Source organism: Castor canadensis, chromosome 7 (genome assembly GCF_047511655.1).
Source record: "Castor canadensis chromosome 7, mCasCan1.hap1v2, whole genome shotgun sequence".
In the NCBI taxonomy this organism is placed as follows: Eukaryota; Metazoa; Chordata; class Mammalia; order Rodentia; family Castoridae; genus Castor; species Castor canadensis.
The window spans coordinates 37746030-37761939 of record NC_133392.1 but is presented as its reverse complement, the minus strand read 5'-3'; the positions used below and the strand labels follow the sequence as shown (position 1 = coordinate 37761939).

At 35.2% G+C, this 15910-nt stretch overlaps 1 protein-coding gene across 9 annotated transcripts in view; it reads left to right on the top strand.

Annotated features, from left to right (window-relative positions):
- Positions 1-15910, top strand: part of Exoc6 (exocyst complex component 6) — a 210817-nt gene that overhangs the window by 76187 nt on the left and 118720 nt on the right. For all 9 annotated transcript variants that reach the window (XM_074078754.1, XM_074078757.1, XM_074078759.1 and 6 more), the window contains 4 exons: positions 2110-2156; positions 2274-2394; positions 3978-4049; positions 8210-8307. In XM_074078754.1, the coding sequence (XP_073934855.1) occupies positions 2110-2156; positions 2274-2394; positions 3978-4049; positions 8210-8307 (338 nt within the window). The remainder of the gene's footprint in view (positions 1-2109; positions 2157-2273; positions 2395-3977; positions 4050-8209; positions 8308-15910) is intronic.

The window sequence follows — 15910 nt, the reverse complement described above, 5'->3', positions numbered from 1 at the left end:
CCCTTCTCCTATTGGCCTCAGTTGCTTTTAAGGTATCTGCTTTAATTTCTCTGCATTAAGGGCAACAAATGCTAGCTAATTTTTTAGGTGTCTTACCTATCCTCATCCCTACCTTGTATGCTCTTGCTTTTATCATGTGCTCAAAGTCCAATCCCCTTGTTGTGTTTGCCCTTGATCTAATGTCCACATTTGAGAGAGAACATACGATTTTTGGTCTTTTGGGCCAGGCTAACCTCATTGGAGAAAATATTTCAAAACTCACATCTAACAAAGTACTTGTACATCCAGAATTTATAAAGAACTTGTATAATTGAACAATTAAAGACAAGCCAACTTTTAAAATGGACATATAAATGTTCACAGATGAGCTACTGTGTCATTTCTCATGAGTAAATCTAGGAGGACTGCAAGATTGTATGGTAATTCATTATTGCAAATTATCAACCTTTACCTACCAAAAGTGTAAGCAAGTTCCAGCTGCTCCACAGCTTTACCAGCACTTGGTCAATTTTTTTAATTTTCAGCATTATAGTAAGTGTGTAGCAGTAATTCACTGTGGTTTTGTTTATGTTTACCTGATGAAAAGTTATACTGAACATCTTTTTATGTGCTAATTTACTGTCTGTATATCTTTGATATTTTTTTTGTTTAAATTATGTATCAGTAAACTTGACTGTAGAAATGAAGCTTAATAGGGGCTGGAGATGTAGCTCAGTGGTAGTGTGCTTGTCTAGCATGCATGTGGCCCTGGTTTTGATTCCCAGCACCATAAAACAAAAACAAAACAATAATAACAACAAAACCACCAAAAAAAATTGATCTTAAAAGTAGATTATTTTCAAATAAACAAGACAATGAAATATCTTAAGTGCTGAAAGAAGATTAATGATCAACCCAGGCTTCAATATCCAGTGAAAGAAGGGCAGACAAACATTTTTCAGACAAAGAGGAATGGAAATTGCCACCAAAGCATCTTTATTAAAGAATTTCCAAAGGAAAGGGTAAAAGGAAAGAATACTAAATGGCAGATGCAGAAAAGAATAATCGGCAAAACATAATAAAAACTAAATAGTGATGTTAGTTTGATTACTTAAGGATGTGATTTTTTTAGAGTGACTACTAAAAATATAGAAACCAAGTATATTCTTTTGTGTGATAGAGAAAAAAACCTAGAATGATGAAAATAAAATATGTGTGTAAGTATTTGCAACATTGATTTTAAATATTTAAAGCAAAATTGTATCAGCTATAAAGAGAAATGGAAAAATTCATATGCATAGTGGATTTTTAAACATCTGGCTATCTTGTTATCTAAGTAGACAAAATGCCAGTTAGAATATAAAATATGCTTAATCAGCTTGATCAAATGGAACATGGAGAATCCTGTTTCAACAACTGTAAAAGCACACTCTTCCAGTGCTCATGAAATATTACATAGCTTTTGATTACATACTGTTATAGATAGCAAGTATCAGAAAATATCAAACATTTGATATTGTATAAACTATATTTTGTGATCATAGTATTTTTAAGCTAAAATATTAACAATTCTCCCCCAAAATTACTGAAAGAAACCCAGATGTTTGAAAAATTGATCACATTTATGAAACATGCAAAATATTCCATTTGAACTTAATTGAAATATGAAGTATTTTTTTGCCTTTTGTTATAATTATAAACAGCCAATTGTAGGATCATTTTTGTTATGAATGATATGAAAAGGCAAGGTTTGGGGCAGAAGATAAAATGTCTGATTGCTGTTTGAAAAGTATCTTTCTGACGGCTGTATGAGAATAGATTGTAGGGCAAGCTTGGAAGCTGGGGAGAGGTAGGAGGGTAATCTGTTGAACCAAGGGAGAGGTGATAGTAGCTTCAAATAGTTTGTTGAGAAGGGGTTCTGAAGTCTTGTTTACTTTTTAACTTGTTTATTTCAAATGTTCCTTTCATCAGGATAAGTACTTATTATATTTACACATGTATCCCTGGTACCTAAGTGTGTAGCATGTAGTAGGCTCTCAATAAGTATTTATTAATGAAGTTGTAGTGACTTGGAAATTTTATGTTACTGGTATTTATTGGTTTAAATTGATTTTTATTTTTCATTTAAAGCATGAAACAGTTGATGGCTATAGAAGATATTTCACTCAGATTGTAGGGTATGTATCTAATATGGAAGCAACTATTACTAATTTTATACTATGTTAAATGTCAGAAGTAATTATTTTCTGTTTGGGATTTTTAAAATACATGCTCTGTTGGAATTACCGTTTTAGGTTCTTTGTGGTGGAAGATCACATTTTACATGTGACTCAAGGATTAGTAACCAGAGCATACACTGATGAACTTTGGAACATGGCCCTCTCAAAGATAATTGCGGTCCTCAGAGCTCATTCAGTAAGTCAGATAATTTATATTACTAAAATTTTAATTCAGTTACTTCAAGAACTTCTGAGCTGCATAATGTCAAAGGAAACTATACCGCCATCATTCTGAATTTTATGGTAATTGCTCAGATTTGGAAGTAGTAATGTCAGGCTTTTGTCTGGGTATAGCAGACTGTGATTCTGTGCTGGCTGGGGCTTCCCAAGACACTTTATTCCAGCATTATAGAAAATGAAGAATCAAGCTGGTCTCATTAGTCTCAACTGACCTCTTCATTAGATCACTGAAAAGCACCGTGAAGAAAGGGTTTTTAATTATCATTCCAAAATCTTTGTTTCCAAACTAAACTCCACCATTAAAACTCAATAAAACATTTTCTTCAGCATTTATAATTCGCAGAAAATACTACAGTTATTACTTTATTACTTTTTTAGTTTATTATTCTCTAAAATTTACAGTTTTCAAATTTTGAACTCACTTGAAATAATGAACCTTTATGTAATGAGATTTTTTTAATGGATTAAAATTAAATGGTCAGATGTCTTCCTAATGCCTTTTGTGGGAATAATAAACATGTTAAAATTATAAAAATTATTGAAATTAATAATTGGTGAATGTGGGTTTTCCTTAGGACAGTTTTAGTAGTTTCCCTTCAATAAAATACCCTATATTAAAATGTTTGTAGTCTGTTATAAATAACTTCATAGATGGTAATAGAGATTTAAAATATGTTGAAGAGTATTGTTAGCTTTTATAATACATAGATTATAAATGCACTATATTTTTACTCATTGGGAATGTAAGTTCTTGTTATATTATCTAATAAACTAAACCTTTTTCCAACATATTAATAAACTGTAATGCTTTCTTTTTTTGTTTTTTTTTTGGTGTTGGGTGATTTAACCCAGGGCCTCACACACACTAGGAAGTGCTATACCACTGAACTTCAGCCTTGGTGCAAGAATACTACATTTTATCACAGTTTATATTCAGACCAGCTCTAATTATATGAGGTTATGGCATCTATCCTGCAAACTCCATGACATTAAATATGAAGTCATAGCATATTAAATATGTCACATTCAAAATCATATTAAAAGGACAGTAAATTTCAATGTCCCTTTGAAATTAATAATTTTCACTTGATTAATTACTAAGAAATATTTAAAATAATCTTATATTGGAAAAAGTAATATTGTATCTTTTATGAGCTGAAGAATCAATAAATGAATAAAAAGTGAAAATATATGGTCTGTATAAAGCATACCAAGTAACTAGTTTCTTAAAAACTTTTAGAAATGTAAGCATCATTGTTTTGATCAAAGTTTATTGTGTGCAAGTTTAGGAAAATTTTTTTTTTGTACAATATACTTCAGACATGTCATGTTATGATCTCTCCCTAAAAGTTTATACTGAATAGTGGAAGCCAGCCTTGGATCTAACTAATAACCAAGATGTTAATTTTATTCTAAGTATGCCAGATTAAAAGAAAAAATTTTGAGTTCTTATTTCTTAATTTTTAAATGAATGACTTGTCTTGTATTTTGTTTTGTTTGTGTTTCCATCCTCATACCCACTGGTCCCCTTTCCCTCAGTCTTACTGCACGGATCCTGATCTTGTTCTGGAGCTGAAGAATCTCATTGTAATTTTTGCAGATACTTTACAGGTAGGTGATAACCTAACATTAAGTTAATGGTTATTTGGAGTACTTAGAGGCATACAAAATACAGACCATGCTCATGTGTTCTAGTAAGCGTGGTAGTAAGTTAGTAGTAGTAGTAAATATTTACTTATGTAATTATATTCCCCTATTATCTAGGACTGCTTATGCCACCTCCTTCCCAATTATGAAGCTTGGACAGAGCTCAGGAAATACTACCATCTTTTAAAATACTGGCCATTCTGTTAGAATAAAGTATTTTTGCTACTGAAAAAAAACCAAAAAAAAGAAGAAGGTCAGTTGTGGTAGTACATGCCTTGAATCCCAGCATTCAGAAGGCTGAGGCAGCACAATCTTGAGTTTGAGGTCGGCCTGGGCTTCATAGCAATATCCTGTCTGGGGAGGCGGGGAACAGAACACATAGTATAGTTAAAAGAATATAAACTAGAAACTAGAAGATGTAAATTCTGCCTTAGAGCAGTGAGCATAGGCTCTGAAATCACATAGTTCCTGAGTTTCATTTCCACCCATGCTATCTACTAGTTGTATGCCTACAAGTTCTTTAAGCCTCAGATACTCATTTGTGAACATGGGTTTATTAATTACTAGTTTTCAGAAATGTTTTGAGTTTTAAATGTAGTATCTTACATGAAACTATATAATTTTAAAGGTGTGTTTATTTATTTCCTTCCTAATTTCAGGTTTGCCATGTGTTCTATGAGTGAGAAAATCACTTTCCTCTTGACTTTTGATTTTTCTTTTTGAAAAACAGGATTAAGACTAAATTACCTCAAAATTCAATGCTTTGTGATTTTCAGTATGAAAGTTTAAGATGTCTTACTAGTTCTTCCTTAATCACAAATAATAGAGAATTGATTGCATCTTGTTTTCATACTAAATTTATGTGTCACCCTTCAAACTCCCAAGATGGAAGCCAGATCCAGGGAGATTCTGCCCCATAAGTGAAGTGAGTTTACAGGGATTTGTCCACACTCTAACATGGTAGGGATAAAAGGTATGATCTGAGACTATGGAACAGGCCATGCTTTTGGCTCTAGTACTGGTTCATTTTAGTGTCAACTTGACTAGGTGATGATGCCCACTGTTTGGTCAAACACTAGTGTAGAGGTTGCTGTGGTGGTACTTTGCATATGTGATTAATATTAACAGTCAATTGATTTTAAATAAAGCAGAGTATACTCTATAATAACGTAGGTGGGTCTCATCCAATCAGTGCAAGGACTTAAAAGCAAATACTAATGTTTCCCAGAAAAGGAATTCTACCTTAAGAGATTCTGCCTGGATAATGACCAATGAAACTGAATGGTTATATGATGCTGTGCTGAAAGAATTGTATATGTAGTCAATAATATATTTTCCTCATAAAATAAAGGGTTTACAGAGTAGCAGAAATTAAAGCTTATCTAATTGAAAGGAAAGAAGGAAGGAAAGAAGGAGGGAGGGATGGAGGGAGAGAGGGAGGGAGAGAGGGAGGAAGGGAAGAGGGAGGGAGAGAGGGAGGTAGGGAAGAGGGAGGGAAGGAAAGTTCTGCCCAAATTTCCAGCCCATGTCTATGCCTGACAAATATTTAGAGGCACTAGTAAGTGCCTTATCTCTTTGAAGACTGTTACAAGCAGTTCTTGGACTGGCGCTTTGAGAACAGCTGAATATTTGATACGGTTCCAAGGAACTTTGCAGAGAATCAGAAGTTAAAGACAATTTGATTTCAGGCAATGATGGCATTGTAAAAGCAACAGTTATGTAATCCTTGCAAGGATACCTTTCTAATCTGTTTTGTTTTTGAGACAGAGTCTCACTGTGTAGCCCAGGGTGGCCATGAAGTTTTGATCCTCCTGCTTCTATCTCCAAGTGCTGGGATTGCAGGTGTGTGCCACCATGCCCAGCCCTTCTAATCTTACTGCTTTAAAGGAAGATTGAGGAAGATACCAGTCCTTTTACTTATTCAAAATTCTACAGTATTTTAATTTTACTGAAAATTGACATATTCATTATTTGGTTGATTTATACTATATTAATGCTGACTTTTTAACTTTAATTATTAATCGAAGAATGGTGATATCTTCACAAAAATTAACTAAAGAATGTTGCATAAATTTTAGTTTTTAAATTGGTACTTTTCCTCTTTAAGGAAATTTTGCCTTTTAAAGTAATATGTTTTATCATTTAAAACAAAGCTGACTATACAATAATGTCAAAAGTAGCACTAGCACATTTATAGTTCTGTTTACTACCTGTTAGGCAAGTCAAAAGTAAATGTTTATTGTTTTTATTCATTAACACTTTTTGAGTACTCATTACCTGCTAGCAGTTAGTTGACACTGCTAGAGACATAAAATCAAAAGGGCAGTAGGGACATAAAAATCCTTGACTTCAAGGAGTTTACAGTTTGGTTGTAAACACAGTATTTAAGAAAATAGTATAATATGCAGTACGTTAAAGAGCCACATGAGTCCTACTTTTGATTTTAGGACTTGGGGAAAAGTTGAATTATGAGCTGGGTTTTGAAGGGTGAGTTACACAAATGCTTAAGAAGGAGAGGGCATTAATGGAAGAGAAAACAGCAAGTATAAATTATGGACAGATGTATGTGAGGCATATGTGAGACTGGTTGAGCTGTTCTGATGGTATTACAAAATGTAATGGGTGTGAGCAAAGAAGCCCAATAGTGGTAATGAAATTGATAAAAGTAGTTTGACCTAGATTGGGGCAGGTTTTGTAGCTTTTTAAAAAAACTGTGCTGAGTGGGGGTACATTGTGGCATTTACAAAAGTTCTTACAGTGTATCAAATATATCATACTTGAATACACTCCCTCTATAGCTCCTTTCCCTTCTTCCTTTCGGCACCCTCCAGTGCTGAAAACAGATATTACACAAGAGACAGAAAATCTTGACAAGGCAATTTCTCTTGATCAGGAAGGTGCAAGCATGTGCCCACTCCAGCTAAGCAAGTATGCAAGCACAAAACGGCTGACAGTGGCTCCTCCTTATATCCCTGATGCAGTTGTACCTGCCCCTCACCTGGGATTTGTCCAGGTCAAAGGTTCACAATCTCACTTGATTGGCTAAAAGGCTTGGGGGATGGGTTAGGGCATACAGTTGGTGGGCAATGGAGTCCTACAGGAATCTGGAAGAAGAGCAAGGACCCTTTAAACATGCAAGTCACCTAAGATGGCAAACTGAGGAATTTTTAAGTAATCTAAGAGGGTAACAAATACTTTGATGGAAAAGCTCATTTTTCTTACACCCCCATTCCTGGAATAGTTTCAACAAGTATCATTTTTGCATTTATATACATTTGTGCACAGTATTTGTATCGTATTCCCCCTCTGACACCCTTTCCCTGCCACCTCCCACCTCCCAATGGTGTCCGCATCCCCCACCCCCCCCAACCTGGGCAGGACCTGTTCATACTTTTGTAGCTTTTAACCAAGGCAGTGATTTGCACTTCTGCATGGTAATTTTGAGAGTCTGGGCAATGTGTTCAGTTGAAAGAAACAGGTGGTTGGGATTTCAGTTCACGGACATCTTTTAATGGTTTAGACAAGAGATGTTTAGAACCTAAAATAAAGGATTATGTACTCACACTAGAATCAAGGGTTCCTACAGAAGGAGGTAGAATTAAAAACAAAGATGAAGAGATAAACCTTGGAGAATATAGGAGACAATTTTGTGAGGTGAGAGAAAATGTCTGGCTCTGATATGAGTAGGATTTCAATGAGCTTAGAGTTGGAAAAGAATAAAGTTTGATGGAAAGATTTTCCTTATAGGACAAAGTTAGTTTTAAATTGAAGGTGCAGTAGGAAGCTGGCATATTTCAGACAGATTTTGTTTCCTTTTCTTCTATCTTATTTAGGTACATAGGGAGATCACCAATCTTGAACTTTTTCTTCCATCTTGACTTCTAATACTTTTTAAGGCTAAGACTATAATCCTTAATGAAAAGAGAGAGAAGAAATCTAGTAGAAAATTAAAGAGATACTTTTCCTTATGCTTTGAGGATCATATATTGTGATCTAGTAATTTCTTTTGAATGGTTCTTTAGTATTCCCAATATTTAAAATTAAATTTTACACTTGATTTATCTGGTTTTATTTTGTTTTGGTTTTATTTTACACTTGATTTATCTGGTTTTATTTTGTTTTAGGGGTATGGTTTTCCAGTGAACCGACTTTTTGACCTTTTATTTGAAATAAGAGATCAGTACAATGAAACACTGCTTAAGAAATGGGCTGGAGTTTTCAGGTGAGTCTAAGCCATTGTGCCTTAATGTATTGAATAAAAAAAGCCAAGTAATTGATTTTTGCCTCTAGCAATGAAAATGTGAATTAATTTTTGTTGCAATAAAACACAGAAAGTTTGCCATTTTAGCCATTTTTAAGTGTTAGGTAGTTTAGTGGCATTACAGCATTCACATTGCTGTTATCATTGACACCAGCCATCTCCAGACAGAAAGGCTATACCCACTTAACAGTGATGCCCACTTCCTCCTTCCTCTAGCCCCAGGCAATCTCTATGCTGTTTTTGTCTCTAAAATTCTACTTACATGAGGCTCTAGGTACCTCATGTAAGTAGAATCATACAGTAGTTGTTCTTTTTGTGTGTGGATCATTTCACTTAGCATAATGACATCAAGGCTTATTTATGTTATAGTATGTGTCAGAATCTCATTCCTTTTTAAGGCTGAAAAATATTCCTATGCATTTACCACACTTGTTTCTCCATCCATTTGTTGATGGACATTTAAATTGTTTCTGTTAGTTATAAGAATTGTTGTTATGAACATGAGTGTACCTGTATTTTTTTGAGTATTTGCTTTCAAATGTTTTTGAGTTTATATTTAGAAGTGGAATGGTGGTATATGGTAAATATATCTTCCTTTTTTTGGCTGTACTGGGACTTGAACTTACGGCCTATACCTTAAGCCACTCCACCAGCCTTTTTTGTGATAAGTTTTTTCGAGATAGAATCTCACGGACTATTCAAACTGCAACCCTCCTGATCTCTGCCTCCTGAGTAGCTAGGATTACAGGTGTGACCCACCAGTACCCGGCTTATATCTTCCATTTTTTGAGCAACTGTCATACTTTTGATGATAGTGTTTGTACCATTTATAATCAATTTTTAATTATACTGAATTTATTTCTAACATCTGTAATTTTCTACTAAATGATTAGATACTAATAAGGCTGTAAGTATCCAAAGGTATTTTACATTAGAGACACAAATTTATAGCTTTTAAAATTGGTTTGGGGAAAGTGCTGTTTATAAAATGTAGGTAGACTAAAAATCTTAAAGACTCTGAAAAGTCTTTTTCTGTAACTACTTGACTGAGGGCATGGACTAAAGTTTTTTTTTTTTTTTTTCCGTTTATTCATATGTGCATTCAATGTTTGGGCCGTTACTCCCCACTACCCTCCCACCCCCTCCATCTTCTCCCCTATCCCCTTGCTTCCAGGCAGAAACTATTCTGCCCTTATCTCTAATTTTGTTGAAGAGAGAGTATAAACAATAATAAGAAAGACAAAGCATTTTTGCTAGTTGAGATAAGGATAGCTATACAGGGCGATTGCTAGCCTTGCTTCTGTGTACAAATGTGTTACATTCTAAGTTGATTCTTCTCAAACTGACTTTGTGTCTAGTTTCTGATCCCCTTCTCCTATTGACCTCTGTCGCTTTAAAGTTTCTGCATTAGTTCCTCTGCATTGAGGACATCAAATACTACCATGTTTTTTGGGTTTCTTACTTATCCTCATACCTCCCGTGTGTGCTTTCTCCTTATCATGTGACCAAAGTCCAATCACATTGCCGTATTTGCCCTAGTCTAAAGTCCACAAATGAGGGAGAACATACGATTTTTGGTCTTTTGAGCCTGGCTAACCTTGCTCAGATTGATGTTCTCCAGTTCCGTCCATTTACTTTCAAATGATAAGATTTCATTCTTCAGGGCTGAGTAGAATTCCACTGTGTATAAATACCACATTTTCTTAATCTGTTCGTCAGTAGTGGGGCATCTTGGCTGTTTCCATAAGTTGGCTATTGTGAATAGCGCTGCAATAAACATGGGTGTGCAAGTGCCTCTGGAGTAACCTGTGTCAAATTTCTTTGGGTATATCCCCAGGAGTGGGATTTCTGGATCATATGGCAGATCTATGTTTAGTGTTTTAAGAAGCCTCCATATTGTTTTCCAGAGTGGTTGCACTAGCTTGCATTCCCACCAGCAGTGTATGAGGGTTCCTTTTTCCCCACATCCTCGCCAATACCTGTTGTTGGTGGCATTTTTGATGATGGCTATTCTAATAGGGGTGAGGTGGAATCTTAGTGTGGTTTTGATTTGCATTTCCTTTGTGGCCAGAGATGGTGAGCATTTTTTCATGTGTTTTTTTGGCCACCTGAATTTCTTCTTTTGAAAAGGCTCTGTTTAGTTCAATTGCCCATTTCTTTATTGGTTCATTAATTTTGGGAAAGTTTAGTTTTTTGAGTTCCCTATATATTCTGGTTATCAGTCCTTTGTCTGATGTGTAGCTGGCAAATATTTTCTCCCACTCTCTGGGTGGTCTCTTCAGTTTAGAGACCATTTCTTTTGTCGAGCAGAGGCTTTTTAGTTTTATGAAGTCCATTTATCTATGCTATCTCTTAGTTGCTGTGCTGCTGGAGTTCCATTGAGAAAGTTCTTGCCTATACCTATTAATTCCAGAGTATTTCCTACTCTTTCCTGTACCAACTTTGGAGTTTGGGGTCTGATATTAAGATCCTTGATCCTTTGAGTTACTATTGGTATAGGGTGATATACATGGATCTAGTTTCAGTTTTTTGCAGACTGCTAACCAGTTTTCCCAGCAGTTTTTGTTGAAGAGGCTGTCTTTTCTCCATCGTATATATTTAGCGCCTTTGTCAAAGACAAGTTAGTTATAGTTGTGTGGCTTCATATCTGGGTCCTCTGTTGTGTTCCACTGTTCTTCATGTCTGTTTTTGTGCCAGTACCATGCTGTTTTTTATTGTTATTGCTTTGTAATATAGTTTGAAAGTTGGGTATTGTGATACCTGCAGCGTTGTTCTTTTGACTGAGTATTGCCTTGGCTATTCGTGGCCTCTTGGGTTTGCATATAAATTTAACGGTAGGTTTTTCAGTTTCTTTAATGAATGTCATTGGAATTTTGATGGGAATTGCATTAAACATGTAGATTACTTTTGGGAGTATAAACATTTTTACCAAGTTGATTCTACCAATCCATGAGCATGGGAGATCTCTCCACTTTTTCTAGTCTTCCTCAATCTCTTTCTTCAGAAGTTTATAGTTTTCCTTGTAGAGGTTGCTCACATCCTTTGTTAAGTTTACACCTAGGTATTTGATTTTTTTTTTTGAGGCTATTGTAAATGGAATTGTTTTTGTATATTCTCAGTTTGTTCATTATTAGTGTATAGAAAAGCTAATGATTTTTGTAAGTTGATTTTATATCCTGCTACCTTGCTGTAGCTGTTGATGATGTCTAGGAGTTTTTGGGTAGAGTTTTTTGGGTCTTTAAGGTGGAGTAAAGTTTTTTTAGTATTTATGAGACTTTACTTTCCCTTGAAAAAAGAAATCTGTCTCCTTTTAATTATTAAAAGCTTTCCTCCTCTCCCCTCTTTCTTTTTTGCTTTCTCTGTCTCCTTCCCTTCTACCCTTTCCCATTCTTCCTCTGTCTCTTTCTCTTTTCAGAAAAAAATGTCAGGCTTGAGATCTTACATCTAGGTTACCCAAGATATGATAGAAATGAAGTGTCAATAATATTTGATGATGTTAAAATAAACATGTTAAATGATTTAATATGAGTTTAACACTTATCCCCAAAGTTTTCAAAACTATGGAGGTTAACCTTCTGAGTTCTGTAGTAAAAATCTTTTTAAATCTTAAAATTAAATTTAAAAATTTAATTTTATCTTAAAATTAATTTAAGATAAAATTAATTTTATCTTAAAATTAATTAATTTATCTTTAATTTAATCTTCTTAAATTTAAAAAGATTAAAAATCTTTTTAAATGACCAAGTGAATGGGAAGACACAATTAAAAAAAAAAAAAGACTAAGTGGCTTGCAAGGCAATACACTTACCTTAGAACCAATTAAAGAAACCCTTATTTGAGCTTACTGTATTAGCATTCTTTAGGAGTGTTATTTGTTAGGGTGCTGTGCCAAATGGATAATTGACAATACTAATGCATCATGTACAACTGTCATTAGTTTTTTTATATTAAGGTTTTTCGTTTTTTTGGTGGTACTGGGGTTTGAACTCAGGGCCTGGTGCTTGTTTGCTAGACTAGCCCTTCTGTTGCCAGCGGGGTGGAATCTGTGATCAGAAGACTTCCAAATTCTTTGTGTCCCTTGGAGAGGAATCCATGGCAGGACACATGGGTGTAAATGGAGTTTATTAAAAGTTAGGGAAGGGAAATACAAAGGGGAGCTTGGTGTGGTCCAAGTGGAATCTGGAAGCCAAGAGTGGGCTTCTCTTCTCCAGGTGATTTTAAAACCTACACTAACCTATGGAAAAGGAGGAGCCAAGTGATTCCCATCCAATAATTGATGAGTGGGAAGGGGCCAGAGAATGGTTATTCTAAAATGCAATACTCTTCTATGAGTCCCAAACTTTCCCTAACTCTAGCCTGCCTCACTTCCACTATTTGACCCATGCCTCCAGTCCTTTTTGCTTTAGATTATTTTTCAGATAGAGTCTTGCATTTTGCCTGGGCTGGCCTTTGTGTGATCCTCTTATCTACACCTCCTGTGTAACTGGGCTTACAAGCATGTACCACCATACTCAGCTTGTTTATTGAGTTGGTATCTTCCTTACATTTTGCCCAGGTAGGCCTCAAACTGTGATCTTCTAGATTTCAGCTTCCTGAGTACCTGGGATTATAGGCATGAGCTATCATGCACAGCCCCTATATTAAGTATTTTAGAAATACAGATAGTGCTTATTGATTAAGGCAGTAATCTATGATGTATATCCTATGATAGGATGTGATGTATATTTGTACATATAAAATGTTACAGAATTGGTGGTATTTATTCATTTAAGTCTTTATTATAATAAGTGTGCTGAGCAAGCTAATTTCTCTTACTTGTCTTAAGATTTCTCGCATTAAAATTGTACCACAAGATTGGGGAGCCATAGAGTATTTTTTCTCTCTGGGTAGCTATCGCATTCATTCTAATAGACGTAGAGTTGGCTTTATTCTCCATAAGAAGAGCAGAGGAGAACAAATGCTGTCGTGTCAATTGTAATACATAATCTTCAAATACTTTTTAAAATTATTAGGAAAGGAATATACTTTCAGTAAACTGAAGGTGGTTGTCTTTAGGGTGAGAATGATAATATTAGCCTTTGATGTTTTTTATTGAGATTGCCCTTGAGAAATTCCTATCCACAGATCTAGCCCATAGGACTGAGATTAGGAGGCTAGAGGAGGTTTACAGAATTATAGTGTACAAATGATTACAAATGATTATTGGGTCCACCTGACTCCTAGGGTATGATTTACAGTCCTGGATCTTTGTTTTAAGTTCAAGATCTATTGTTTTAGGTATTGTTTGTTGTCAACTCACCTTGGTTTTGAGTAAAGTCTGTTACTAAGCTTTAGGTGGGGTGGGAGAGTTGGGTAGGTTAATTACAATGTTTTCTCTCAAAGTCATTGTGATCTCTTCCTTCCATGGTCATCACTTATGTTTGCATGCTATCTAACATTTTTTTCCCCTGCAAGGAGGAGCTCTTGAAGAATCTACCATTTTAGGTTCCCTTTGCATATCTTCATTGCTGATGGCTAACTGCTATTCCTCAAGAACTTGAGACCCTGAAATCTTTTAAGGAATGGGAAGTTGAAGTCAGTCTTTGGCTATTTTCTGCTGGTATGGGGCATAAGCCTAGGTCAGGAGTCTCTTGCCCTTGCTCTGTTTCGATGGGGACAGCTGTGATCCCAGGTCATGGATGATACAGGGGGACCCCTGTAGGAGGGAGTGTGTCCTTTGGAGATCATAATCAGTGGCAAGTTGTGTTTGAACCAGAGGAGGAGTAATGCTCATAATTTAGTAGAATCAGCTCTTGAGCTGTATCATTTGTAGTTTTATAGCCTGGAGAAGAGAGGAAACAATCTTGTTTAAAACATTCCTATTAGGAGAAGGAGCATTTGGGCTTTTCCTGGAGCTATAGGAATTGCAGTGATAGAAAGGCCAGGGTGCCAGTCCCTGTCAGTTAGAAAGTAGACATGCATGGACATCAGGTAATCATGCTTGTGAACCATTTCTTTATAACCTTTCAGCTTTCGTTATTTTCGGAAAATGGGTATAAAAGACTCCATTTGGAATCTGATAATTTCCTTACTTCTCTAAGCAGTTTTTTCTGAACTGTTTGGTCCCTCATTGCTGGAATAAGCTTTGTCTTGGCAGGTCTTTCCTCCTTGTTGGCATGAGATGTCCTGGTTGGTCTGATCTAATACCACATTGGAGGGGAGCAACAGACAGGTCAGATGAAAGTCAGTGCCAATAAGACCTTTTATGGCCAAGTTTAAGTAACAAAGAGGTTTAGAAGAAGTGGCTCTTAGGCTAAATTTACTTGGAGTCCATTAAGTTTTTCTTGTTACAATTAGATACACATGGACATAAGCCTTCACGGGGCTAGTGTCATTAACAATTTTAGTTTAAGGGGCACCAGGTTGGTAAAGTGTTTTTTAAGCATTGCATCCTACAAGGCTTGTAGAAGGTAGCCATTTACAACACCTTGACATAAACAGACACTCAAATGAACTTAGAGTTAGTAATGACTTAGTTTTCTAAGTAGTCAAAGGCCTTTTCAGTGGAAAACACAAGCAATTATCTTGATAAAATAGAAATCTTTCCTTTAAGATTTAAGTTTCTTTTACATGTTTTTAAGAGCAGAAAAATACTCTTAAAAGATAGTCTTGTTGTAGATAGAAAAAATGAGTGTTACTTCTATTTCAGTGTATTAAGTTTCAACTTTAGAATATCATTAGACATGAACTTTTCATAAATTCCATCTTCTATATACTTCTTAAGACCTGTTCATACCCTTTGCAACTTTTTCTGAGCCGTCTGATTTTTGTCCTATCCTGTTTTCCATCTTAGAACAATCCTTTACGATAGACTTTACTCTAAACTCCTTTCACATCCAAGAGCATTTTCTTTTCCTTATAACTTTCTTTTCTAAAAATATATCCTCATACCTTCCAAAAATGCAGTTTTCATAAAACTTTTGAACTTAAACCAACTTGTTTCTTTTCTCAATAAAATACTCTTAGTAATCTTATACTCTAATGAAAACCCAGAAACAAAGCCGTCTTCAGCTGATTCTCTATATAACAATTATAAAATCACACTTTTTTAAAGACTCATATTTTTAAAAGAGTTAACTCTGAAGTATAGTTAGAGGCCAGACATTTTGATCTGACAGTTTGTAAGTTGGCCATGCCACATTATGAAGTATGTAGCCCAGGGGTGAGTCTGCTTTGCTTATCCCTGACCTGTATCTGCAAGTATTTTACAGGTAGTGAATTGACAATCTTAACAGTTAAATGTGAGAAAAAGAAAAGTTTTCACCAATACTAAATAAAACTTGGCTGCTTCCATGATAGAATTTATAATCTGACTAATATTGTACTTTTTTTTTTTTTGATGATACTGGAGTTTGAACTCAGGGCTTCATGCTTGCTAGGTAGGTACTGTACCACTTGAGCCATGCCTCCAACCATGTACTTTGTTTATCCATGTGTAGTTCTCTCTTATATTGTGAGCACCAGTGTTTTATTTATTTTTATACAGTTTGTGTATACTTATGTATCCATGTGTAGTTCTCTCTTA